The sequence below is a fragment of the Barbatula barbatula genome (genome assembly GCF_947034865.1).
Source record: "Barbatula barbatula genome assembly, chromosome: 6".
Taxonomy (NCBI): domain Eukaryota; kingdom Metazoa; phylum Chordata; class Actinopteri; order Cypriniformes; family Nemacheilidae; genus Barbatula; species Barbatula barbatula.
In genome coordinates this window covers 8,527,786-8,553,699 of record NC_136765.1, presented here as the reverse complement: position 1 = coordinate 8,553,699, position 25,914 = coordinate 8,527,786, and the positions used below count along the sequence as shown (strand labels likewise).

General features: G+C 38.5%; 1 protein-coding gene and 1 long non-coding RNA gene across 2 annotated transcripts in view; one reads left to right on the top strand and one right to left on the bottom strand.

The window, feature by feature from the left end:
- The window catches only part of LOC306895866, a 33,960-nt gene extending 14,059 nt beyond the window's left edge, over positions 1–19,901 (bottom strand). Inside the window, exons 1-2 of the long non-coding RNA XR_013786846.1 lie at positions 19,676–19,901; positions 5,869–5,933 (exon numbers count right to left, since the gene is read on the bottom strand). This is a non-coding gene — a long non-coding RNA (uncharacterized lncRNA). The remainder of the gene's footprint in view (positions 1–5,868; positions 5,934–19,675) is intronic.
- On the top strand, positions 2,115–24,191 carry pgfb (placental growth factor b). Its single transcript, XM_079459409.1, has 7 exons — positions 2,115–2,631; positions 20,208–20,244; positions 21,743–21,939; positions 22,089–22,168; positions 22,382–22,411; positions 22,483–22,545; positions 23,045–24,191. The coding sequence occupies exons 1-7, from the start codon at positions 2,509–2,511 to the stop codon at positions 23,064–23,066; spliced, it is 552 nt and encodes a 183-aa protein (XP_079315535.1). The 5' UTR covers positions 2,115–2,508; the 3' UTR covers positions 23,067–24,191.
- The last annotated feature ends 1,723 nt before the right edge of the window (positions 24,192–25,914 follow it).

Here is a 25,914-nt window from a genome sequence, read left to right as displayed (position 1 = left end):
CATACAGTATAATGATGATCATGAAAAAAAACTTATTGTAACCCTACACTTTACACTCAAAAGTGTCCTTTCATGGCATGGTAATGATATTAATGGAAGTAGCCCTAAATATGGCGAACAAGTTAACAAATTACTTAATATTTTTCGATGTAAGATTGACGGATTTAAATGGTTACGGTAATGAGAATTTTTTAAGGCCTTTTTTTGTAAAATAGTGTCGGTGAAAGTCTTTAAATGAATGTTCCTAAACATGTCATACCTTGTTTTAATGCATAAAATGGAAATGTGTTGATATGAAAATCAAGATTTCGTGAGAATGACCCATTCTTTTAGATTACTTTGTCTCTTTTTCCTTTTTTTATTAATTTTGTTGGTTTTCCAGCTTTCCAGTCCTTCCACAGTAAAACAGGCTCATTCAGATCTAAAAATGGGACATTACAACATTTAAGCACACCTACATAAGATCTCCAATGACATAGATATAGCACCTCTGTTTTAGTTGCTTGAATTTACACTGCAAACATAGATGAAAAAATGACTACATGACATCTCAGTCAAAAACTATATGACATTCTCAAACAGACGAATCTTGCTCGGAGGGTCCTTGAAACTAAGGTGCCATTAAAATGGTCACTAACACAAAAATGTCCTTTCTACAGATCAAACATAAAAATGTAGTCTTTCAGACTTCTTCAGTTTGGAAGGTGCACAAGACAAGTGCTGGGATTTGGGGGGGTAATCTGAAGCAGCGGAACTCACACTGTTTGCTGACACCATCTACTAAAGCGTGCACTTCACAATAGCACATAGAGGCCCTGTCAGTCAACATACCGTGAAGAATGCAATGAAACTGAAGAATCTCCAGCCTGTGCATTCCAGCACTACTGCAAACACCACATCCTTGTATATAAACGTTGTTTGCGTGAGACAGGAATCCTTTACACACACACACACACACACACACACACACACACTAAGGCATGCTAGTGACAGGATTTGGAACCGCACATCTCTGTGCATCATCTGATTTACTGAAACTGTCTCAAATGTGCTCCTTTAAAAAATGGTAGGTTACAATGTATTATTATAATACAGCATGCCCAGAGAAGGATATTGTTTGTTTCTCAGGGTGTCTATTCTGAGCCTGTGCTTTTTCTGGTCGGATCGTAGACCCCATACTGCTTTGCTCAGAATATGAGATGAATTCTGAGACTTTTGACCACACAAAGCTGTGGCGAACAGACCAACATCAACATGCCCGCTTTCAGGTTTGTTTATTGTGTTATGACGCAATAACAACTGCCAAGTACAATGAACATGAGTTTTGTAACAGTATGATGAATTGGGACCGATGTCAAATATGCAGTTATGCATTTTAATCCTGTGATGCGAGAAGTCTGCTACAGTGGTCATTTTAACCATTTAGGGTGCGATGTACCATTTCAACCACGAGTTATTACTTTCGAATAACCTATATACTCAAGTGGCTGTTTTTTTCAAATGCCATTGTGCTTTATTTTTATGACTTCTTTACATTTTACATTGTAAACATAAACATTGTGATTTGTCGTGATGCTGTGTTCTAAATATTAAGAACAATAACAAAAACTCATAATTTATTGTGACAACAATAATTAAACCCTGTTATTAAACACTATTCTTTTTGTTATTTTATGTTTATTTTGATCATTCATTTCAGTACAATCATACAATATATTTCAGTTTACATAATGCTCATTACAATCACAAAGTGTTTTAACAAATGCAGGTATGAACAATTACCTGCTGTGTTTTTAAGTATAGATTTGTTCAATTGTTTCAAAATATAATTTCCCTAATCATAATATTATTATGAAAATTGTCTAATGCCAGATGTTACAAATGATGGGCTACTGAGAGTAATACATTATAATGCACAAATAGAGATATGAATCATGACGTGTTTTACAGTTCCTCTCTTTATGTACACTTGCCGACAGCACATTGTAAAATTATAACGTATTCATCCATTAAAAATGGTCAAACAATGTGAAAGATGAAGTCGTGTAGTATGGGGAGGGCGGTGGGAGGGCGGGCGGAGGACAGTATGAATATGAGCAGGTTTTTGGGAGGAGGAGGAGATTTAAATGATCCACTTGTTGAAAGGTAGTCACGGCGCTCATGTGGAAGTGTGCCACACTGTTTGAAACATGCGCGTGCAGGATTTTTGTTACTTTAAAGCAGACGCGGGATCTCCGGCGGCGCGTGGGGATGATTAAACCCAGCAAACCATCATTAAAAAACCCATTCGGACCACAAGGATGTACCTTTAACTTTGCCTTCGTTTAGTATCATACAGCTTTTTTCTTATATGATTTTTTCATGTCCAGTCAAATTTTAAGACTATTTTCCGGATTTCATTGTGCAGTCTAAAGAAAGCTAAGTGACGCGCACTTCACCGTCGACGAGGAGAGCAACTAACTGGGCCATTTGTGGAATATTAAACTTTCCTTTCATCATACAGTTTGGATGGACGGCTTGGATTTCTCTGCTATTAGACTTTGCGCTCGACTAGTCTTGGCGTTCGAGATGAGTTACTTCACATCACTGTTACATATCGTGGCTGCGGTCCTGAGCCTTTTACCTGCACAGGTGAGCATTCGCGGTCCAGTGATAAACTGCATGTCGCTGTGAGCGAAACTTGACTCGAAAAAGCTACACCTCGCAATTCTAAACGCAGCGGTCTGCCGGGACAGCTTAGGTTAGATTTGTCGCGTCAATGTGAGTGCAAATGTGAGGAAGGGGCCATTCACACAACTGTTAGTAAATGTGCACGGACGTCCTTGTCAGTTGCGTCGCGTTTAGTCTAAGGTTTTACCGCGTCCCGTTTGAATTGCCCCTGAAACCGAATTGCGCTCAAGTTTGTGAATTAAATCTAGTTTAAAATATCCCATAGCCAAATTTGCATGCACATACAAATTAGAACAGGATACTTCATTTAAAGGCGTCGTTTCTATTGAATACATTGATTCGCGTGGTTTGACAGACATGAAAGCACTGAATGAATGGAGTCGGTTTACTTTTGTCGCGGCTCTGTGTTTTTATAACGCCCTCCGTGACTGGATCCCTTTTTGAAGCGCTGCCACTGAAATCGTTGAGTCATGAAACGAGACGTGACGGACTGCATCACCTCCTCTAACCCGCCAGCGTTTGACACAGGGCTGTGTTCATCGGACCTTACTCGAAATGAATACCACGGCACAGTCGTGAAAGTGAGCAGAAAGAAAGCAGATTAACGCGCATTTGATCCAGTATTAACCACGAAGCAACAATATAAACTGTATTAATATAAACAACAAAATGACAGTGTACGTGTGTTTCCAACCAAATTCAGTGTTTCAGAGAGTGTAATAGGATCGGCTCAAGTGAAGTAGGCAACCTCAGGTGAGATGGCAAAGCTGAAGCATGTCTGTAAAATGGAATGCCTGCATCGTATCTACTTCTACTTATGTTTTGACATGTTCTTTGAAGTAGTGTCAATGCCTTTCTACATTGTATTCACTCAACTACTTCTGACAACTGTTAAGATGCTTTGTTTGGGCTCCCGTCCACAATGGTTGGATACATTTGACTGAGACACACCTGTGTGTGTATGTTGCAGACATTAAACGGGGTTACATTTAGCTTTGAATGTGTATGAAACCTCTTTATCCATGTTTTCCTGTTTATCACTCAAGGAAATAATAGACAAGAGAATGATGCAACTTCAGTCCTAGATTTCAGTTCATCCGAAATACGCTCTCATCATACCAAATCAAACCTGTATGACCATGTATCCTCCACCCTTTTAAAGGGATAGTTCACCCACAAGTGAAAATCCTGTCGTCATTTACTCGCTCTCGGGTGGTTTCAAACCTGTATACATTTTTTTTTGTTCTGTAGACACAAAGAAAGATATATGGAAAATTGTTAGCTATTTTTAGTTCAGTTACTACCATAGTAGAAAAAAAATTGTATATTTTTTCTCTTTTGAACACAAAATGAGTTATTTTGCAGAACAGTTCTGGGGGACCTTAAATTTTTCTACCATGGTTGTCAATAATGTTCCAGAACTGAAAATTGCTAACATTCTTCATTACATTAATATATTTGTTTGTGTCATCAGATAAGCAGGTATGAAATGACATGAGGTTGAGTAAACGAAGACAGAATTCTCAAAAAAATCGTTCTCTCTTCACATGTGAATATAAAAATAAAGAGGTAGCTAAGAAAATATTGCTATATAAATACAATTATGTGACAACAAATGCCCATCTAAATGTGTGATGTCTGAAGCAAATTTTGCCTTTCATGCCTCATTTGTAAATTTAGTCTGCATGTTTCTCCATATCAAAATATGATGCATTGTTACTGTTTGGAGCAGACTGAAAATAGCAACATCAATATTTAGCAATGAGTTAGCCGTTCCAACAGCTAATGCAAAATGACTAGCTGTCACAACTCTAGACATAACTGCGCAGAACATTGCCAGGCCAGACTGTAAGTGTAACATATTTCTGTGTATTTTTGTATCTCGGTGGAACACATTGTCTTTGTTTTCCCCATAGAAATGAAAAAGTAAATCTGTTATTTGGAGTTTGTTTCCCAACCATGGGTGGATGGAGCCTACACATATCTGTGGCCTTTCATTATTCAGTGTAAATCCTCTTACTGGCAGGTCAGAGGCAGGTCAGAACACGGTGTAGTTGGTGTAACAACACCCCATCAACACCTTCCTGACCCCACAACCGTCTTACCTTACACCCTCCAATTGCAATTTCAAAATACACAAATGCCGTCTCTGATATAACTGTGCAACACACTAGGTGTGTGTGTGTGTGTGTGTGTGTGTGTCAGAATGTGTCTGTGTCTTCCCTGATTTTCCATTACGCCTGTGGCAAAAGTTTGCCACTGTTACTATTGCTGGTAATTATAGTAAAGAAAATGCTCAATTGGGCTTTTCTTTTGTAAAAATGAATGGGCATCCTCCTATCTTACCGCAGCCTTCGTATATCCATGGAGGAATTCACTTCTCCTAATACCTTTACTTTAAATTCTTGGCTGTGTTGTCTTTGCAAATGAATGGATATTCATATCTTTTCTAACATTGTGATTTTAGTCCATGCCCTGCCCTGTATTGGGCTGTTCCCCGTTTCAGGAGGCTCTGTGTGGAGCAACTTTGTAAAGAGTATATTATAGCCAGGGGAGTTGTTGTATCATTTCCAAATCTCTGAAATTTTTGGTTTAGGTGTGACACGGTTTAAAATACTACACAACACAACAAGCTGGAAATAATTTCCAAAATTGGCTCCTGATTTGCCTAGCTTTATTGTTCATTATCTGATGCAGAATCACGGGGCACCTATTTTTTGTGGTTAGTCAAGCACAGGAAAAAAACAGTCTATTCGAAGCTATTATTTAGGGAAGATCTAGTGCCAAAGTGACATTTTTGGAACAGGTGCTCTATATTATAGTGTTAAATGTAATAACACTTGGTTTTACTGAATAGGCTATTCTGCAAATTATCAAACATGAAATACTCTTAAAACGTGCTTTGGAAAAAAACGAATTATTAAGAGGTTGTATAACCTCCATAATAGCCGTTGCGATTTTCTAGTCATTAGTCTTCAGTTTTCACATTTTAAGATGTGTGACGTTGTATAAATTGAAGGGTTAGAATACTTTTTTCATCAGGTGAACCCGGTTTACAAGGCATCTACAGTACTGTGTTGTACATTTCTGGTGCAGTGCAGTGCATTCAAATCACCTTTTGCTCCTGGGTGGAATGAAATACATTTCCCTGTGGACCAAAACCAGTCCAGTGTGTGCTGAATAATGTGAGCTTCTTACTTTACAGTATTGTCTCAGGAGAGAGATGTCTCCTCTGTCTGCCTCATCTGCTTCTGCCACCAATTCTGGAGAAAATCAAACAGAGACGAAAAGTAAATATTGGCCATGTGGTTGTGAAAAGCATTTATAAATGTTTTCTCCTGCCATCTCGTGTCGGGTGGAGTGCTTGGTTTACCCAAAATATTCTTAGTGTTGAGTCAGGCACTGGGCAAAATTCTGCCATGTGTCATCGTTGTACAAGCCTACGTGTCACCAGTGATGATGTGTCTGTAACAGTTTATGGTTTAAAATGCTACCTCATAATTTCTGGTATTACCAAGCACTACTTAACAAGCAGATAAAACAGAACATCGTTTTTTTAATGTATGGTTTTCATTTAACGTGTTAAGACTTAATGATGTGCTGTGTAATAAAAACAAACATAAATAACATTAATCCCAGAAACACAAGCAACCAGGTTTAGTGTGAGTGTATTTTAGAGTGCTTTTCCACCATCACTGCACCGAACCCTTCTCGTTGCTTGAAGGGATATTTCAGAGGCAAAACTACATTTCTCCATGTTTTACTAATCCTCAAGGCATCCTAACAGAATATGAATTTCTTCTTGAAGAACTTTGGAGCGCAGTGAAATGCGATAGTCCACAGAAGATTGCGTTTCCGGTCTGCCACATTGGCATGCGTGTGATTGAGAAAATTCTAGTGTGACCACGGCCTTACCTAACTCCTAAGTGCTTCCTAATTCGAGTATCGGTGTCCATCAGTACAGAACATGCTTATTATATCTCTTGTTATTTAACACACCTGATACACATAATGAATTCATTAGCAGATCTCTATAATTGGAATAACGTGTGTAAAATTAGGTCATATAAAGATCCCTAGGACTGGAATAGAGAACTGAAAGGATTCTTTTGATTTTAATTTTTTTTGTATGATAGTATGATCTTGGGGGGATTCAATTTGGCAGGATTCGCCTTCTATAAAAGATAGTGGCAACATGGTAGTTTATTTGATTACAAAACTGAATAAAAATATTGTTTTAAATGATGACCTATAGACAAATAATAAACATAAATCAGTTATTAATATCTGAGCACGGATGATAAATCCTTTAAGCATCTCAGGGTGAAACTTCTAGAAGCTGTTTGATAAACTGCCAATTCCAGGCAAAGGGGTACTGCATTACGGTAAAGATGCTGAAATATAGCAATTTTTATTACAGCATGAAAAAAAACATATAAAATATGAGTAGGTGATTCTTATGAACGTAGTGTACTTTTGTGTCATGATTCCGCTATCATGTCATGTTAATTCTTGGTCTTGCAGCGGAGTCATGGCATAGCCTTAGGTTTTGTGTGAGAAAGACATGGCTTTGTTGTGATTCTGACTGCCATGTGCTTTCTCGTGTCTCGTCAGTGTTTCCCGCCATCTCGTTTCCTCGTTAACCTTCCCTGAGTGTTTCAATACCCGCACCTGACCCTTGTCAATTATCCTGTGTTTGTTTCCCTTTAAAACATCCTCGTGTTCATTGTCCAGGGACCCGTTTCAATAAGGAGGTTCAAGCAACACTGAGTTAAAATATGAACTCTGAGTTGATTTACTCAGATAATCGCTACTCTGAGTTTTCTGTTTCAGAACAGCTGGTTTCAATCAGTTCAATCCACTCTGAGTAAGTTCACCCGAGGTTACTCGTGTTCACCGCGGCTTTAAAAAGCCATCATCAATTGAGCGAAGATAACACGATTCACCATGGCAACGCCACGTGACAAAAAGCGCTCCGTTTATTTCTCGCCAGTCGAATTGGAGGCACTATATATATATATGTATATATAAACATATATACCTACGATTTTTTGTCATGTAGGTGCAATCCTTCTGCAATAAAAAGAACATGGCAGCAGCTGAGAATAAAATATAAAAACATCATTCAGTCCGATGAGTTTAAATGCTCTTGGTAGTAGGATGCCTGACTGGGAAATGTTTTATATATTTAATAAACTGGCCTTGAAAGCTTTGAGTATATGAGAACCGAGCACTGTGGCTGTAGAAGACAAAAAACTGGCCATGCTTGACCCTGCTCCAGCTATGTCTAATGGAGGCCAGCTAGAGATGCTCTAGCGACAGATGCAATAAGGACTGCGGTCGTTAGGCTCGTGGTTAGAGCGCCCGTCCCTCGTTCTGACCGACGGCAGTTCGAAGCCAGAACAGAACGGGGCGAGTGGGACCTTTTAAATGTGCACCCAATCACATTGGGAAATCCTAAAGGGTATTTGAATTATTAGAGTTGGCAGCAAGAGCACATTTATTTGATCAGCTTATTCAGAAAGACGTTCACCATTCACCTGCAATCTTATGAAACTCCTCTTTGATGGTTCTCACAGGAAACTTAACACACATGTATATAAAGTGCTTGAGAGCGATTCACACTTTTCTTACTGCTCTGCATACAGTTGCCTTGCTAACGTGTTCTGCATCCCCGGTGTTATAAAGAAAGCTTCCATTAGTAAAGAAACGTAAAGCCATACAGAGAATCTGCTCAGATGTAAGAGCGCAGCCACGAAGAGTGAGGTTTGTGATGTAAGGATGAAGCAGATTATGAATATATTTAATGGACTGTAAAGAAAAACTGTGCCGCTCAAATAAAGAATCCTCCGGATATGATAAAACATCCAAACGTGGCTTCACCATATATTCTCTCCCGACGTAAATGTAACTCTCTCTGAATGAATGCAGCTTCCTCGTCTACGGGTTCCTGAATAAACGGACATTTAATGTCTGTGTTACGAACTTGTGCGCGATTAAGGAAAACGAATGAAAAAACAAACGGCGAAGGCAATTTCAACACCACTCGCGCTTCTAAAAGGGGCGGAGATTGAAACAAACCTCGGGTTAGTGAAATAAAACCTGCTCCTGACCAGGTTAGGTTCACAGAGTAGGTTACTATGGTTACTCACTCTAAGTATAAGATACCTTGATTTCTGAAACAGGCTTGACTTACCCCGCGGTCACGGGTTTGATATACCTCGCGTTCTGAAACTGAAAACCCAGAGTATCCCGTTTTCTGGGGTTAACTTACTCTGAGTTTGCACTTACCCTGCTTTCTGAAACGGGTCCCTGTGCTCGTTCGTTGCATCTAGTGTACATGTTCCCTTGCGTTGCCTTGTACTAGAAGCCTTAAGTATTTGCTTGTCTTAGTGTTCATAGTGGAGTTCTTGTTGAGTGCTTTGTATTTAGTTTATCGTGTTTGTTATTGTGTACTGTTTTGCTACCCCCTCGTGGGTTTTTGATTTGTTCCTGTTTTATTTTATTAAAGTCCTTGTAAACCCCTTCATCCCCGTTTCGCTGCCTGCAATTGGGTTCTCTCTAACACACCCGTGACACTTTTGTAGTGTTTTAATTTAGTGACTTGCTTAGAGGGCTTTCCCAACACAGGAACAATTTTGTACTGTAGTTCTGGAACTATTTGCCTGCTTTTTGTTGTGTTCACCGCAAGAACTTGGATGCATTTTTGTTCAGATATGCCTTTTGTAGGCATGTCACAGAGTATGTTTCTGTGTGGAAAAACATACACACAGAGAGCTTTTATTGGAGAGATTTATCTGTTGTCTTTGTTGCATATTGAGTTTTTCACTGTTTGTAACACTAGCACTCACAACTAAAATACAACTTGCATCTAGACAAGTGCACGATTATCCGAAAATATATATCACGTTATTTGTGCACAACTCGTGAGTGAAGTGCAGTAAAATACTGCTGCCTCCAAAAGCCATAGGGCGATCTCGTGCAGAAACTCCAAATACGCACTGCAGAAGAAGACCATAACACACATTGTTCTAGGAAATGCCTAAGGACATGTTTTTATCACTGTTCCTCAAGCCTCCTCAGGTATTTTCATGATAATAATGATTTCTAAAGATCATGTTTGACGCTTGTTGCATTTTTAAATGCATGTTATAAGTGATTCATACACACACTGCTTAAAGATCGAGCAGCATTTCCTACTGATCCCAGTCGTGCTTCACGGACAAGCTATGCATAAATAAAATAATTGATACCTTGCATAATCGCAGCCAGCACGATTTCAGCAGGATTTGGTCTTTTTACATCACATTTTCCTTCAGTTTTTTTAATGGAGTGCTGACCACCTGGTTAAAACGTCTTGGTTACGGATGTAACCTCAGTTCCCTGATGGAGGGAACGAGACGTGTCAACAGAATGGAGTTTGAACATGAGAACCTATCATCTCTGATTGTACTTTTAAAAGGCCAATTAACTTGGCGAATTGCATGGCATGCAAGTCTCCGCCCCGTACATAACGGTATAAAAAGAAGATGCAGTGCCCATTCATTCACCTTTAGGCTGAGGAACCTGAGAGGCATTCTCGGTCGCTGCAGCGAAATGTTGTGGCATGACGATACAACGACTCGTACCCTCCATCAGGGAACTGAGGTTTCATATGTGACCAAGACGTTCCCTTTCTGTTGGTCTATTGACATTGTGTCGACAGAATGGGGTGCTTACATGAAACGCTGCTGTGCTGAGCCACGATACAACTTCCAGCGGAGCCACACTAACTGGCCTGGGTGAGTCACAAGTGAGCATAACCGTGAATCGTAACCTTTCAGTGGTGAAGTAAGGCATCAGTTTGTGTGAATCCCGACGAGAGGCTCTTACTTACGGCCACACAGGCGGTGGCCTTTGCTAGAATAGAGGGGAGATAGCCGCCCACCACCGTAAGGAACACTGGGAAGCACTACTCCCTCGCCAGAGGGGGGACACTAATGAGACAACATCTGCTGTAGGGAGATAATACTTGCAATACCTACACGGTCTCACCAGTGACCGTGCAAGGAGGCTCAGTGGGGGAAAGGCGTACTTCCACTTGTCCCACGGCCAGCTGTGCACAAAGGCATTTGTGCCGAGGGGGGCCTCTGTCAGGGAGTACCAAAGCGGGCAATGGGAGGTGTCCAGGAAGGCGAATAGGTCCCCCTGTGCCTGCAGAACTGCTCCCAAATGAGTTGGACAGTGCAGGGGTGGAGTCGCCACTCTCCGCAGAGCATGACCTGCCGAGAGAATGCATCGCACTGCAGGCAGGGGCCCCTCCAACGACCCGACACTGCATGCCCGTTGCACACAGTACCCCAGCCGAGCAGGGAGGTGTCTGTTATCACCAGAACACACCTCGAGACTTGCCAACCCGGAGAAAGAACCCGTCTATCCAAGGGGCTAGGGTGCGACGGCAGTGACGCCTTGTGCCGTGTGCCACGCTCTAGGGGGAACTCGACTTTGAAGCCAATGTTGAAGTGGTATCATATGCATAAACCTGAGCAGCACGACTGCCGTCAAGGATGCCATATGTCCCAGGAGCTTCTGAATAAGTTACAGTAGGACCGCTGACTGTTGCCTTACCAGCACATTGACTGGGCACGCTCGGTGGTAAGGCGCGCAGTCTTGAATCAGAGTCTAGTTCCATATAGAGATAAGAGGTGCTCTGCACAGGGGAGAGCTTGTCCCAGTTGACCCGTAGGCCCAGTCGGTCGAGGTGCCAAATCACAAGGTCCCTGTGCGTACACAATAGATCACGCATGAGCCATTCGTCGAGATAGTTGAGAATTTGCATACCCTGTTCCCTGAGCGGAGCGAGAGGAGCCTCCGGCACCTTGGTAAAGGCACTGGGAGACAGAGCCAGACCGAAGGGCAGGACCTTGTACTGTAATGCTCGACTCTAGAAGGTAAACCTAAGAAACGGTCTGTGCCGCGGGAGAATCGAGACATGAAAGTACCCATCCTTCCTTCGGGACGATAGCCACGAACCAATCTTGATGTGGGACGGATGTCAGGATGCGCTTGTGCATCAACATTCTGAACCGGAGCCTGTGAAGGGTCTTATTTAGATTGCGCAGGTCCAGGATGGGGCAGAGCCCGCCACCATTCTTGGGGACGATGAAGTAGGAGCTGCAGAACCCAGAAGACATCTCGACCAGAGGGAGGAATGTGGGCAACCACACCTGCGTATTCTAAAGTCTCTGTTTTCGTCTGTATATAGAAACGCAACGCCGGAGTTTCAAACTAAAACAGGGTCTGCAGCGTTTCCGAAAGACTCTGGAGTAGTCGAAAAACTCTGGAGTACTGTAAATGGCAGGCGTAACCGTAGCAAGAATTCTGCTTTTTTATAGGAAAACACACTTGTATAAATGGCGCTTAGATAGTCTATATTACACACGTATTGTCCCAGCATGTTAAGTTTATAAAGTGATGTGACAGGTTGCAGGTGTTGGCTTGTGGATCTTCTTTCTCAGGATATTGTCAGAGCCTATAGCATGTATGTGACCGACTTAACAGTAAGGCTATTAATACATCCACAGTCACCCCATTCCATGAGAGCTTCTGTAATTGCTTACCCACGTTTGCTTTGTGAATGTGCAAGTTCATTCATTCATTGTTAATTTTACTGTGCTGTCCCATTCTATTTTCTTCTTTTCCTGCTTTAATTGACCTTCCTGTGTCATGTGTCATTTGCTTTGTGTCCTTCCTTAGTTCTTCCTCCCAGTGTCCAACATTCTAATTTTTGGGTCTGATGAAATACCATCATTCATTTCCTTCCTCACTGTATCATTTACATTGTCTCTTTATATTCCAATGTCCTGCATGTCTTTGATATATGTCCTCCTGGGCCTGGCACTGGTGCTGGGATGTTGATAGGAGAGTTTTGTGTGAATTCCTGCTTCCTGTGTCTGCTTTTATAAAATGAACATCATTCCAGTCGTGTTGGATCTCCTGGTCATCTGATCTTATGTCAGATGTTGCTGGCAGTGTTCCCTCTAAGCCATGTGCACGCGTGGCTGTGCTCCTATGATACCGATTGAAAAATTTGGAAAATTAAGTCTATCTGCTTGTCCTTTGTTTTGCCGTGTAGAATCTGTAAAGCTGTAAATCTGTCCCTTAGACCAAAATAGTTTTAAAATACAGTACTCAGCTGCACATACAGCAGAACTGCATCTGACACCACAGTTTCAAAGTGAGAAGAGCGATGTCTCCATTGTAACAATGTGCTGTTGTGACACAACCTAGACAGCAGCTCCGCTTTTACTTAAAGTCCAACTGTGGTCGATAATTGTATCCCTTAAAACTAATCTTTGACCATTACATATTTAAATGGTTTTAAAATAGCTTGAATGTAACTCTACACCTCAGCTTCCTTAAGTATACGCAGAAACTTTAATATGCAAATTAGTCCCACCCCCACTCAATCACACTCTGCAATTCAGACACTGCTAAAACTGAAAGTGAAACTGCGAGCTGACACAGCAGTGTACAGGGCTCAAATTTTGTTAATGTGATTGGTTACAGGTTTATGATGTCCTTTACTATAGCAGTATTAAACCACATTTTTAAAATAGTCTTTAATGCACGACATGTAGCCAAGAACCGAGCCGTTGAGAGAGCTGTGAGAACGGAAGTTCAAAATGATCACGTGTCACAAGATTCATGGAGCCTTCAGATAGTTTCAGGAAGTTATTCTCTGTAAATGCTTAATTTCTTTCATTTTACGGCTTTAAATTTTCATTCCGGAAACTATTGAGAGCCTCCATGATCCGCCATTTCTGTGAAAAAACTGTTCCATTGGAGTCAAAGGAGTTGACAGAACTCTCTCTCTCAATGGCTCTGCCAAGAACCACCTAAGCCATGAATCCTACGGCTAGCCGTGGATTATCCTGCTAATAACATTGGTAATTTGCCAAGTAAAAGCTGTTATTGATGTTTACAGTGCAATTTTTGGTCAGACAGGTGAAAATTACAGGTATTTTCGTCAGTTAATTTCAAATGTTGATCAAACTAACTGGAACTACCTTTGCATTAAATTGTTTTAATCCACACCTTCTAGCCAATCAGAATTGAGTATACAAACAGACCAAAACAACAAATTTGGGGTAGCTGGGACTGCGTGATTTATTTTTTGTTTTGGGTGCACATGCACATGTGGTTCTTTGTAGAATCAAAAAGAATTTTATAGCATCACTTTGAACAACGTTGTGAGTTCATTTATTTCTAGTGTTCTTCACAAGGATACCTTCACAGAAGAGATGTTGTTTTCAGTCAAAATTTCTCAACCCATGTCTTTTCTACCTCTGTGGAGTCTAAAGAAATCTTACTAATTTTGTGAAACAGATAGTTTCTGTGAATGTACCGTAAAAGGTTCTTTGGAACCATACAGCCAAAGGTGGTTCTTTTATAGCACCTTCATTTGTATGAGTGAACGTCCTCTTCTCCACTGTATCAATTTCATTGACTGTTGAACTGGTAGACATGATATCTGGATGTCAAACTGGTTTAAAATCTGTTGTTGCATGTCCGACTTGTGTTTTGTTTCAGCTGTGTGCACACTACACTATACAATAGGGGTACTTTGTGAACCACTATTCCTTGTCGAAGACTAGTGACAGGGTTGTCACGAGCTATTCAAAATAAAAAATGTGTGCACTTAGAATTAGTTAGCTGAATGATAGACAATTGAAAAGATGGACTTTATTTGGTGGTTTATTCATTAAACAAGATTATTGAAGATCTTCCATAACTGTCTTAGACAGAAGAAAGCTTGAGGATGTGATACAGGCAGTAAAGAGCACTATACAGGGACGTATGCCAAAGAAAATTACTGAAGAAACATGCTGTATTGGGAAAAAACCCAAATAAGGGATTAGGGCCAAGAGAGTGTCAAGAGCGACAGCAACACAAGCTCAGAACATGATTAACTGCAGGTGTTTCCTCTCCGTCAACACTCAGAGCAAAATAATACTTGAGACGGGCCATCTGCGTCTGTGCTGGTTTCCTTTGCCTCCATAACATAGAGTGGCAGCTATTTATACAAGCTCCATTGACGGTCTTGCTGGCAAAGTAAACACCTGAGCCTTGAGGTTATACGGAGTTGTTAACTGATCCTGCTCAGACATCCAGTACTTCCAATGCACTCGGTTCATTTGAAATTGTGTGATGGCTGCGAAATGTACCTCCTCTTAAAGTGTGGCTCAAAACCCACCTGTTCATTATACACCAGCAATAGAATAATGTTTATCTAGAGACAGCACATTCTGTGTGTATTGCATTTCTTGCATTGTCTCTTGTAACTGCGCTATATGCATGCTATTGTGTTATGTACGTGTTTGACTTCAACAAAGTCCTTCCAGACTGGTTCAAAAGGTTAACGTCTGCTTTTTTACATCCAAACATGTCTGCTCATCTCCACAGACTTTACCTTTTTGTGTCAGTGGATTTAAAATAACACACGAGTCAACATGCATGTGGCACCTCCCTTTAGTTCACCCCTGGAATCAACCTGGGTTTAAGAAATTATTGCAGGAATCATAATAATAAAACCAAATAGGTAATTCACGCTGTAAATAAATCTGGAGTGCTAGTAAAATACCTTGACATAACAGTCTTGTTACGTAAAATTACATCATGTTAAACTTGTTTAAATTTTTCTTGTAAATTTGCAGTATTATTCTGTAATTTGACATTTTACCGTATTTCTAAAATATGTGAAAAATATATATATATTTTTTAATTCCAGTAAAAAAATTGAATTACACTTTTACAGTGCACTTTTAATATTTTTGATAAATAAAAAAAACCTTTAATATTCTTATGAAATATTTTATATGTAAAAGTATCGAAAGTTTTGTTATTATTTATAATGTTGAAAATCCACATAATTTTTTTCTACATCAAAAATGTTTTGTTAGCTGTCTTATTTCACTACAGATAAACTTGTGGGGTTCATATGCTACACTTTCATCTCCGCCAATGTGTTTATTTAAACACACATGTGCCTATAGACAACTCGGTTAGCATTGGGTTGTTGTGGTGACAAGACCTCAACTTTTGTATTGGTCTGGTTATGACTCAGGGGACGGGGAGCAATCACAATCAGGAGAAATGGATCTCTCCTTCCTTCAGTGGCACTCAGGGGACTGTCATTCACTCTGTAGGCTTTAATCTCTCATCTGGAAGCAATTTGCTTTCATTTACATAGCCACAACAGGGCACTGTGGCACAACAGGGTTTACTGTAATAAGTAGCATAATTATCCCTGGCCGGCAAGTTTCAAGGGAGTTTATGTGGAGATGTTTTTGAGCAAAAGAATATGGTTTGTTGCTCTCCAGGATGTTCTGACAGAATCGGAACAAAAATGATGCTTTAATAGTGCTTAGCTTATGTTTAAAGTCAAAATTAAATTACATTAAATTTAGTTTTGAAGTGAACTCTCAATCTGTCTTTCACCTTTGTCTTTGTAATGCACTATCGTTCTGATTTTTGTATGATGACATAAGAGCAGAACATGTTTATCCTCCACTCCAACAGTCAATCGGCTGCGACTGTAAAATCTAATAGCACTCTTATACTTTTTACTTGTTTTTATCAAGTTACGCATGATTGTGGAGTGAAACAGGCAATTTACTTATTGCTTTGCGTGACATTAACTTATAACAATCAAGTTAACAACAATGGAAGCAATGACGTTACTACACCAGTGAGAGGCAGAGGAGAGCAGAAGTTTTCTGTGAGCAGAAAAGAGAAGGAGCACAAAGGTCAGAGCATGTGCCGCATGTGCAGTAAACTAAATAAAAAAATCGCACTAAAATGATCAATGAACCTCTCTTTCCAAACCTTCTGTCTTGAGCAAGTGTCTACTGCCATCTTTGTTTTTCTCGATAAAAAAAGATGTTAAATTGAACCTTGAACTGTGTCACAACCTTTATTTATCTGTAATTGTAAATGTTATTAACGGAACCTTTGATTTATACGGAAGGTTGAAACACTTAATTTACCGGAGTGACGTTTACTTCGTTTTTTTAAGGCAATCGTTTTGCATGCTTTCATCAAGTAAATCAGATTGCGATTGAAGTAAATATAACTGAGAATTTCCAAGTTGCAGAAAATGCCACCTTAGTTAGCTCAGCTTAAATATATGAGTTGTTTGAAATACACACACAGTATAATTCAATTGAAATTATCAAGTACTTTACCTACATTTGCATTTGTTAGCACAACTTTTATTTATTATTTAGTAAATTTATTGTAAAATTATTACTATATGACTTTACTTTGTTTTAATAGGCAATCGGTTTGCATGATTGTTTTCAGTGAAAAATCGAAAAATCAATCTATTTTGCAGGGGAATATTTTTTTTATTTAAGATTCTCTTTTACACAGAAATTCAACATTGTACTGAAGACGATCACGACTTCTGGTTCACACTGACTTTAATAGATCAATACTTCATGTACTTTCAGATAAAAAAATACTATGGAATATGGAAATAAATTAATCGATTTTGAAGATATTTTGGAAGGTCTATTTCAGGGGAATTCAGTTAAAGTTCCAAGAGATCCGGTCTTTATATTTTCTTCCAAACGGAGGTCCGGACAATATTGTTTTCGAAACTGGCGGGAGAGAAGCTGCTTCTAAAGATATTCGAGGATAAAGCGGCACCTGAGAGCGTGTGTGATGTGATTCTCTGTTTTATAGACGCGCAGCTCAATTTAAACAACCAAAATAGTCAAACGTTTTAAAATGGTTTAAAGCGTTGTCTCGCGATCCTGATGCTATTTTATCTGCCTTGTGCTGTTTCAGTTTGAAAAACGTACCGTAAACCAGCAGACAACATTAAACCACAATCACAGGAAACTGTTCACATTAATATTATTCAGAATGACCTTGTGGTCATTACACATCATAGAAACATGTCAGTGATCCACCCAGTCTCAATGAGTTTTGCCATAAAGGCGTGCACTAGTTCAAAGGACTTTTGTCTTAAGTTGTAATGTTGAAAGTAAAAGTTCCCATAGACTGTATGTCTGCCTAAAGTCTCTTTTTCAGTTTACCCAGACTCTTCCTGTTGAAGCAGACCAGCCCTCTCCCACACTGTTCCATCAACTGGAAAAGAGAATGGTCAGATACTCTTTCTGTTTGACTTAAGGTCACTGTGTTTTTATATTTAGGAGACAGGTCTTTACGATACTTACACTATCAGAAGAAGGTACATTTGGCAGTAGGAACTGTATCATGAGTCATGAACTTAAAAGATTAAACATGAAATAAGTCATTAATTTTAGAGTAAAAAGTTATGCTACTTTGAAGGTTTATAGGTTAAAAGTCATCGCTGGAAAAACTCGTCGGATTAACTACTCACTTATCTGTTGCTAAGAACATGCCTATCTGTGTACACTAATAACACAAAGCTATTTTTCGTTTCAGTTGTCACAAAATCGCTTTTTAATACATATATAGAATACAGTCCGTCAAATCTTAAATAAAACAACATTGAAATGCAAATCACAAACTTTACTTGTGGACATAATCTTATTTAGATCCAATGCTCTATTATTTGAAAATAACATTAATCGATTTTATATGTGGTGTATATTTAATGTATTGTGCTTCAATGATACAGTAAATACATTTCATCACATGAAGTCTTTCCTTTTGCTAATCATTCCATGTGGGTTTGATTTATATCTAATTTAACTTAAATATGGTGTTTCTCTATTTAGACATCGCACAGAACATCAATAATAAGTTATAATGTTTAATGATATGCATGCATTAAGTGAGTTTACTTGACATATCTATTACACAGCTTTATTTTGCTTGATCATTTGCTATATATCAAGGTTTCAAGATAACAACCATCAAAACGTACGCATTTACTTACAGTATTTAATTGTCTGTGTGTAACTTTGACAGTACTATTAATTATTAAAGTCTATTTTTTGTATTATTATCCATCTAGAATTATATTTCATCAAGTACTTACATAGTCTTTTTATATGGTTCTAACAATCTGAGTTTAAATGTTTCTTTGCAACTGTTCCTTTTTTTGTGACCCAGACATCACTCGCATAAAAATCGTATAAAATAAAAGGAGAAACTATGAGTAGCTGTACAATTATGTCATTTATTTGCAATTAAAGATTACAACTGTCAGTAACAGGAGAACACCAGAAAAGCAATTTCAGTAAAACCTTCCATCCCTGGAGCCAGATCATTTACCAGAACAGTTTCTAGCATAATCCACATTTTTATGAGGAGCCAAAAGTCTGCAGAACTGTTTGGTTACCATTTTGTTTGCTTTCCTATTTCACTTGAAACTTCCTGTCTCGCATCATCCGGACCATGTGATTGGATATTAAACCTAATGTCTCCTATTGTGGGAGACCCTAAAGTGCATGTCAGTTTGTTCACATGCACAAATGACCATTATAGAGACATACAGATACACAGACAGACAGTTGTCTGCCTCTGTGTAGCCGGAATTTCGTGACCACATGCTTGCAATGCACTGGCATCTGCATTTCTGGCTTTAGAGACCACCTGAACACAGGTGCGTGCCTGTATGAAGGCAGTAGTCTGTGAGGCAGCTCATTGTGTTTTGGGATACAGCCAAGGAGAACTGACTGTTGCCCTATGTACACAAAGTGCAAAGGTTTCTTTTTTCATTTTGAAAAGTGCATAAGCTTGAGGAGATATCAGGAATTTAATGTGTTTATATTTGGGTTATTTGAAAAACTTTGTCAAAAATGCCTTCCATCTATAGAAAATATGCTAAATGTTATTTTTTACAAATGTTGTGTGAACTGCATTTGCCAAGTTTAACCATTCAACTATGTTACCCAAGTTTTTGACTAAAAATTATAATTATTTCACTAATGCACTTAAAATATACTGAGTAATACATAAATTAAGTAACATTTGCATTCTCGTTACCTATTGCATTCTCAAACACTGTTAAAGTAGCGTTTCTTACCTCAAAATAAAGGGGTTGGGGGATGTGCTATATCTTTCTTCTCAGAGTACTACAGTACATCCAATTTCTTTCAAGACAAATATTTGAAACCACACTGATTCTGATGGTGGCCCATGCTGTTATTTTAACATGACCACAGATGGAGATGGACCAATGTTAAAATAAAGCTAATTCTTATTCTACTGGATTTTATCTCTCCGCTCCCTCTCCTGGCACAAGTCTTGTCAAAGGGGTTAAAGTCATGTAAAAATAATATGACAAAGAGGAAGCGTGCGTTTTTTATTTCGCCAGTAGTGAGTGCTGTTGAGTTAAACTGTTAATTTGGAAAAGAAGCTCTGCTTTTTACATCTAATGTACATCTAATATTTAGTTTATTCAGTTTCTATTGCTGTAATGTTGATGATTTCTTTTTTTTGCCACACAGTAATGTTTAAACTGTGCAAATCCAAGCATTTTGATTTGGTTTCTACAATAAAATCTCTCATATGACTTCACATTCTAATCTGTGTCTTTGTATACTGTTTTCTTACAGACTTCTCCCTTAGTAAGCGTAAACAGCACTGCTAAAGGTAAGAGTATCAGCACTTGAGGCTGATCATAAACATCAATATCCAACCACCCATTACAGTAAACTTGCTTTGTTTATTTATACTGGGGGAATGTCGGAATAGCCACAGAAATAGGCACACATTACAGCAATCGATAACTGCACAAATAGCTGTCCTTTTATATTCCATTTGCGATTATTTTGCATTGACCTTTTTCAAATTGCAGTTAAAACATATTTATAGACGATTAAAACAGGCAGTTTAACATTTATTGGTATATTGTAATAATTCCTCTGCTTAGCTCTTATTGTATGCCTGAAATATTGCACCATTCGATATTTCGCACTAAATCCCCCTTTTTTTACATATTTTTTATTATTTCTGCTGCCCCATTCCATTTTCTTTTTAGACCTAGCACACCCCCACTCGAAATTCTCTTTTGAGAAATGCGGATGAACAAGAAAAAGAAAACGCACCCAGTGCATTGCAGGCATTTTTTTGTTTACTTTCGATTAGATTTGAAAATAAAACATTTTAGATATTCAAACGTTTGACTGGATCAAAAATCCATATCAGAGATAAGTCTATAGAGTGTTCACACCAAACGCGGTAAATCGCGCTATTCGCGTGTAGTTGGACGCTTGAACATTTTGAGTTTACTCGCATCATTCGCGCGTGAAATTTAGCGTCATGGGAGGGGCTTCTGCCGCTCGCTCACGGCCCTACTAGAGCAAGCTCCTGATTGGTTAACGCGGCGTGAATTTTCGACAAAGTTCCGATTTTTCAAGTCGCGCAAATCACGCGAACGCTCAATTCGCCCGATTCGCATCATTCGCGCGAATCGCACCACAAGTAGGTCATCGCGTCTTTCCATTGACTTTAACATGTAAATCGCTCGCGTTTAACGTTTTATTCGCGCTTGGTGTGAACACACTATAACGCTTCATTCACGTTTTGGTGTAGAGTACTATATGTATTCCATTGTAGCTACAGTAAACCTAAAATGAAGAGTTTGCTTCCAAAATGTGATAACTCAACAATGTTTTTTTATTGTGCATTACAATTAATATCAATCAAACCGCAGTTGTTTTGTTTTTATTTAAGCCAATTAAACTAAAGAAATACAGCTAACTAACACAATAAAACACAATACAAACATGATAACATTATAAAACATTTTAAACAATTAAAAAATGAAGTTATCTCATTTTGAAACTAAACTCTTTAAATATTCACATACTCCATTTTAAAATCTGCTTTTTGGTAGCTTAAAGTTTGACCCACAGAAGGTTTATCCTCTCAAGCTCTTAGATTCAGTCTAATGAGGCACGTACATAGTGGTTAATTATGTGTAGAACATGGAGAGTGCGGCAAATAGCACCAAACTAATCTCACCATGTGCTTTGACACGTGCATGTTTCATGCGTCCTAGATTCCGCTGAAACACTATATGAATTTATGTTACGACTACTGTGATTGTTAGTACCTCTAAACTCATATTTCTCTTGTTGTGTTACAGTCATGCTGTTTCAGGAGGTGTGGGGGAAAAGCTTCTGCCGCACTATAGAGAAGCTAGTGGAAGTAGTTCAGGAGTACCCTGGGGAGGTGGAGCACATTTTCAGTCCAGCATGCGTGCCATTGGTCCGCTGCGCTGGTTGCTGTGGAGATGAGAACTTGGAGTGTCACCCTACGCTTACCTCTAACACAACCATGCAAGTAAGAATTTTCACTTTGGTCAAACATGCTTTCCGTTTCAAAAGCAGGTCAGAAATCCTTATCAGCTATTATCCATACTTCCATACATAAGTATGTTGTCTTTGCCATCTGTGGAATTAAGACACATGTCAATGTTATGATTTTTTCAGTTGTTAAAGATTAAGCCAGCAGAGCAGGGCCAAGAATACGTGGACATGACTTTTGTGGAGCACAAAGCCTGTGAATGTAGGTAAGGACAAAAGTCAATTCAGTTTTATTCAATTAAAGTAACTACATGTTTTGCATGGTGATAGAGCTTTGTACCATCTCATGACACGTTAGAATCAAAAGATTGATTTCTGAGATAACAGACTTAAAGTATAAAAAGCTTGTGTAACTCTGCCTTCTCTCTCCACCTTTCCACCTCCACCTTCCATGATTTATCTTACATTGTGATGCCAAGACTAAGAAAACCTACAACAAAACATGACAGGTAATAAAGTGCACAAAACACAATTACATTGAGCATACAGACAAACTGAATTATAGTTTTTCATTTTGTAGATGGAAACCAAGAAATAGAGGGAGAAAAAGGAAGGAGAAACAGAAAGTGAAAGATTGTGACAGGTAAGTTCAATATTATGTATTTAAACTACAATCAAAAGTGTAATGTAAAAAAGTCGAATTGGCACAGCGTATGAGTAAATTATAGGGTGGTTAACTTACAAAAATAAACAACCCGAGTAGATTAGATGGCAAGCAATAGTCTCGTAATTGACACGTGGGATGTAGGAGAAATGGACAGGAATAAAACTCTGAGCAACTTTAACAAGAGCCATATTGATAATATTATTACAGTTTACTATCTATCATAGACGATATATTACCTCTATCTTTATATTATTTATATCTTTTCTTTTGTGTTTGTATTTTATAATAATTGCACAGTCTTTGGAGCTGACATGACTTTTACAGTACACCGCTGGTTGTATATTCTCTAACTGTGTATGTGACGAATACAAATCTTGAATCTTGTTATGAAATGGTGACTGGGACACAAGAACATAGAGTGCATTGTTTTGTGAGTATCAACAGCTCAATAACCTCAATGTATGTCTTCTCCCAGGTGTCAGCCTCCTCGCAGGTAAACGTTGTCTCGCCGTGATCTCAGCCAATCACGCGCATCCGTTCCCTACTGTACGACCCTCATCATCATTATCTTTCACTAATGGATACTGCCACTGCTCTGCCCCCAAGATCCCAGAAGCAGAGTTGTTATGGTGATGGGGCTTCCCTCCGGCACATGGGGGAGCATTTAATGATCTATACAGGAAGCTCCTGTTGTGCAGAGGCATCTTGACAATAGCTTTTCACAGGACCACACCTAAAATGACTGACATAAACACAAGGGACCTATATTATTATTATTATATAATAATGTTATATATTTTTAATGTTTGTAGTAGTTGAAATAGTAGCTGTAATAGTAGTTATAGTATTGGTTTACAGCGTTTCCAAGTTTTCCTTATTATTTATTTAGAGTAATGTAAATATAGTTCCATTTCACTTATTTTTTAAAACAATCTGTCCAAATATAAACACAAACCAAAAAAACTAAAGATTGGTAATTTATCATGCCATTTATAATAATTCGAGTACTGGGTGAGCTTTTCTCACAGTATTTTATTATGAAATGGAGATACTGACATCTAGTGGTAATACTAAATAACTTTCAGACTAGCTGATGTACAAATAATACTGACGCAAGCCATGTAAACTTGAAAAATAAACTTTGAGGTGTAACTGCGAAAGGACAAAAGGTTATTCTCTTCCAGTCGACATGAGCGAGACAGATATTCATCATCATCTAAGGAAACGTTGATGTTTTGTATTATACGTTTGTCTGAATTTCCCACCGTGCGGACTCGGGTCTGTAAAGCGCCAGAAATAAACAAAACAAATATATTTTATTTATGCTGCTGGCTACGTTCAGGGCACCAATGGCACCAGTTTTCCAAAAGTATAAAAAGTGGTCTGCTGGTCAAAACGTTGTAATATTCTATGTATGAATATTATATAATAAGTATCTTACTTAATAAAGTGTTTATTGTTTTTTGTTATTAACAAATATTTTGTAAAACAGAGTAGTATATGTGTGTATGAGAGTGTGTGAGCATGTTTATTAGTGAAAGTTGTTGCAGGTTATGCTTTTGGGTAATACAGAAAAGGTTTTTCAAAACATTTACTTTTGTACTTCTCATAAAGAGATACTTTCTGCAATTCTGTGGTGTACTTCATTATTATTTTGTTATGCATTTATATTAATTTGTTTGAATTGGTAATTTATAACATTTATAACAACGTTTCAGTAGGTAGGCCTAATAAATAAGCATTTAAGGCTAATTTTTATCCAAGTCAAGTCAGCTTTATTTATTTTATAAAGCAGCTGTACAAGAAAACCTTGACTATAAGCAAAACATATAAGGTTATGCAAGTCAAAACACAGGTCAAATATCAGACAGACTATAAATTCCTATATGCAGTCTTAGTTAAATAAAACTATAAAATTCTAGCAGCCCCCCCAGCCAGGTAAACAGTGCAAAACAGTATGCAAACGGTGGCGAGGAACCTAAAACTCCATTGGAGGAGAAAAAAACCTCAGAGGGAAACCAGGCCTAACCAGGGGATTCCAGTTCCCCTCTTGCAAAAACTGCAGCCTCTGCACAAGCTCGACAGTGCTTGCACAACAAGGCAAAATATAATTTTTATTTAAGATTATCATTAACAATGTATTAGCTGCTGAAATTTTGTAGAGTCGCCACGTCCTTTGTCCAGCTATCTATCATCACAGCTTTTGTAAAGTCATGCCCAATCTGGTAACCTTGGACTGCGTCCTGCCCTCTCTGGTAACCTTGGAACAATGAGACAAGACTGTCTGAGAGCAGAGTACTGTTCTGTACTGTTTGATGCAACAAATGCATCAGTTGTAATTGGAAGTGTCCCTGGTTCCGGTTGATCTAACTAGTGCCACCTAAACCTTCAGAATATTTATATTATGATAGTGTAGTGTATGCAAGATTAAAAAGATGCGTCATAAATCTTGATTTAAATTGACAGAGTGTGTTTGCCTCCGGGACAGTGCAGAGTGCATTACAGTAATCTTGATGTCCTTCATCTCTGCATCTCTGCATCTCTGTATCCGTAGTCAATAAAAGTAGCCCGGAGAAGACATATACTTAGTTTTATGGACAAAAAGATAATCGTGGCAGTTATTTAATACCATTATAAGTTATAATCAATCTATGCAGAAGATGACGGTGATGTATATACGTTTCTACGTTCTGGAGAGGATGACGCTAAAGCACGTGCCGCTGTACATGCGCTCTTATTTTTTTTCTTTTTTTAAATGCTTTATTGAACATTTTGTTATAACAAAACAATGTTACAACAGAAACTTAACTCGAAACGGACAAGACAAGACAAAAAAATTAAGAATAATAATAAAACAAAACAAAAAACAGTAGAGGGGTTACATAAATAATAAATGTTTTTTTTTCAAATTAATTAGGTTGAAAAGTCCTTTGTGCTTTCATATTGGAAGAAAACATAATTGTTTTTATATACAGTTTTATCTCTTGTAGAAATACTATAAAAAGAGGTTTGTTATTAGAAAATTAACATTTATGTATATAAAATATACATTTATGTATATAAAATATACATTATGTATATAAAATTTACATAGAGAAAGAATTAGGTTGATTATAAAACAAGCATTTTGGTCACCTTCAAAAATCCCCCAAATAACAGTTTTGGGGTTCATGAATAACCCTTCAAAATGACACGCGCTCTTGACACCAGCGCATATTTCACACAACACGTCACAGTCACGTTTACAGTCGCAAGGGTTCAGCTCCGCACCAATCAGAACGCGATATGCAAATAGGGTGCGAACCTTGCGCGCTGTGATTAGGCGGTTCCCGTGGTAACGGCCTT

What these genes read in the sequence shown, in the direction of transcription:
- pgfb (XM_079459409.1), top strand. Translation starts at nt 2,509, where the DNA reads ATGGACGGCTTGGATTTCTCTGCTATTAGACTTTGCGCTCGACTAGTC. An exon ending in CCTCTAACACAACCATGCAA is followed by an intron (nt 21,940 to 22,088) that starts GTAAGAATTTTC and finishes TGATTTTTTCAG; the next exon opens with TTGTTAAAGATTAAGCCAGC. An exon ending in CACAAAGCCTGTGAATGTAG is followed by an intron (nt 22,169 to 22,381) that starts GTAAGGACAAAA and finishes TGTGATGCCAAG; the next exon opens with ACTAAGAAAACCTACAACAA.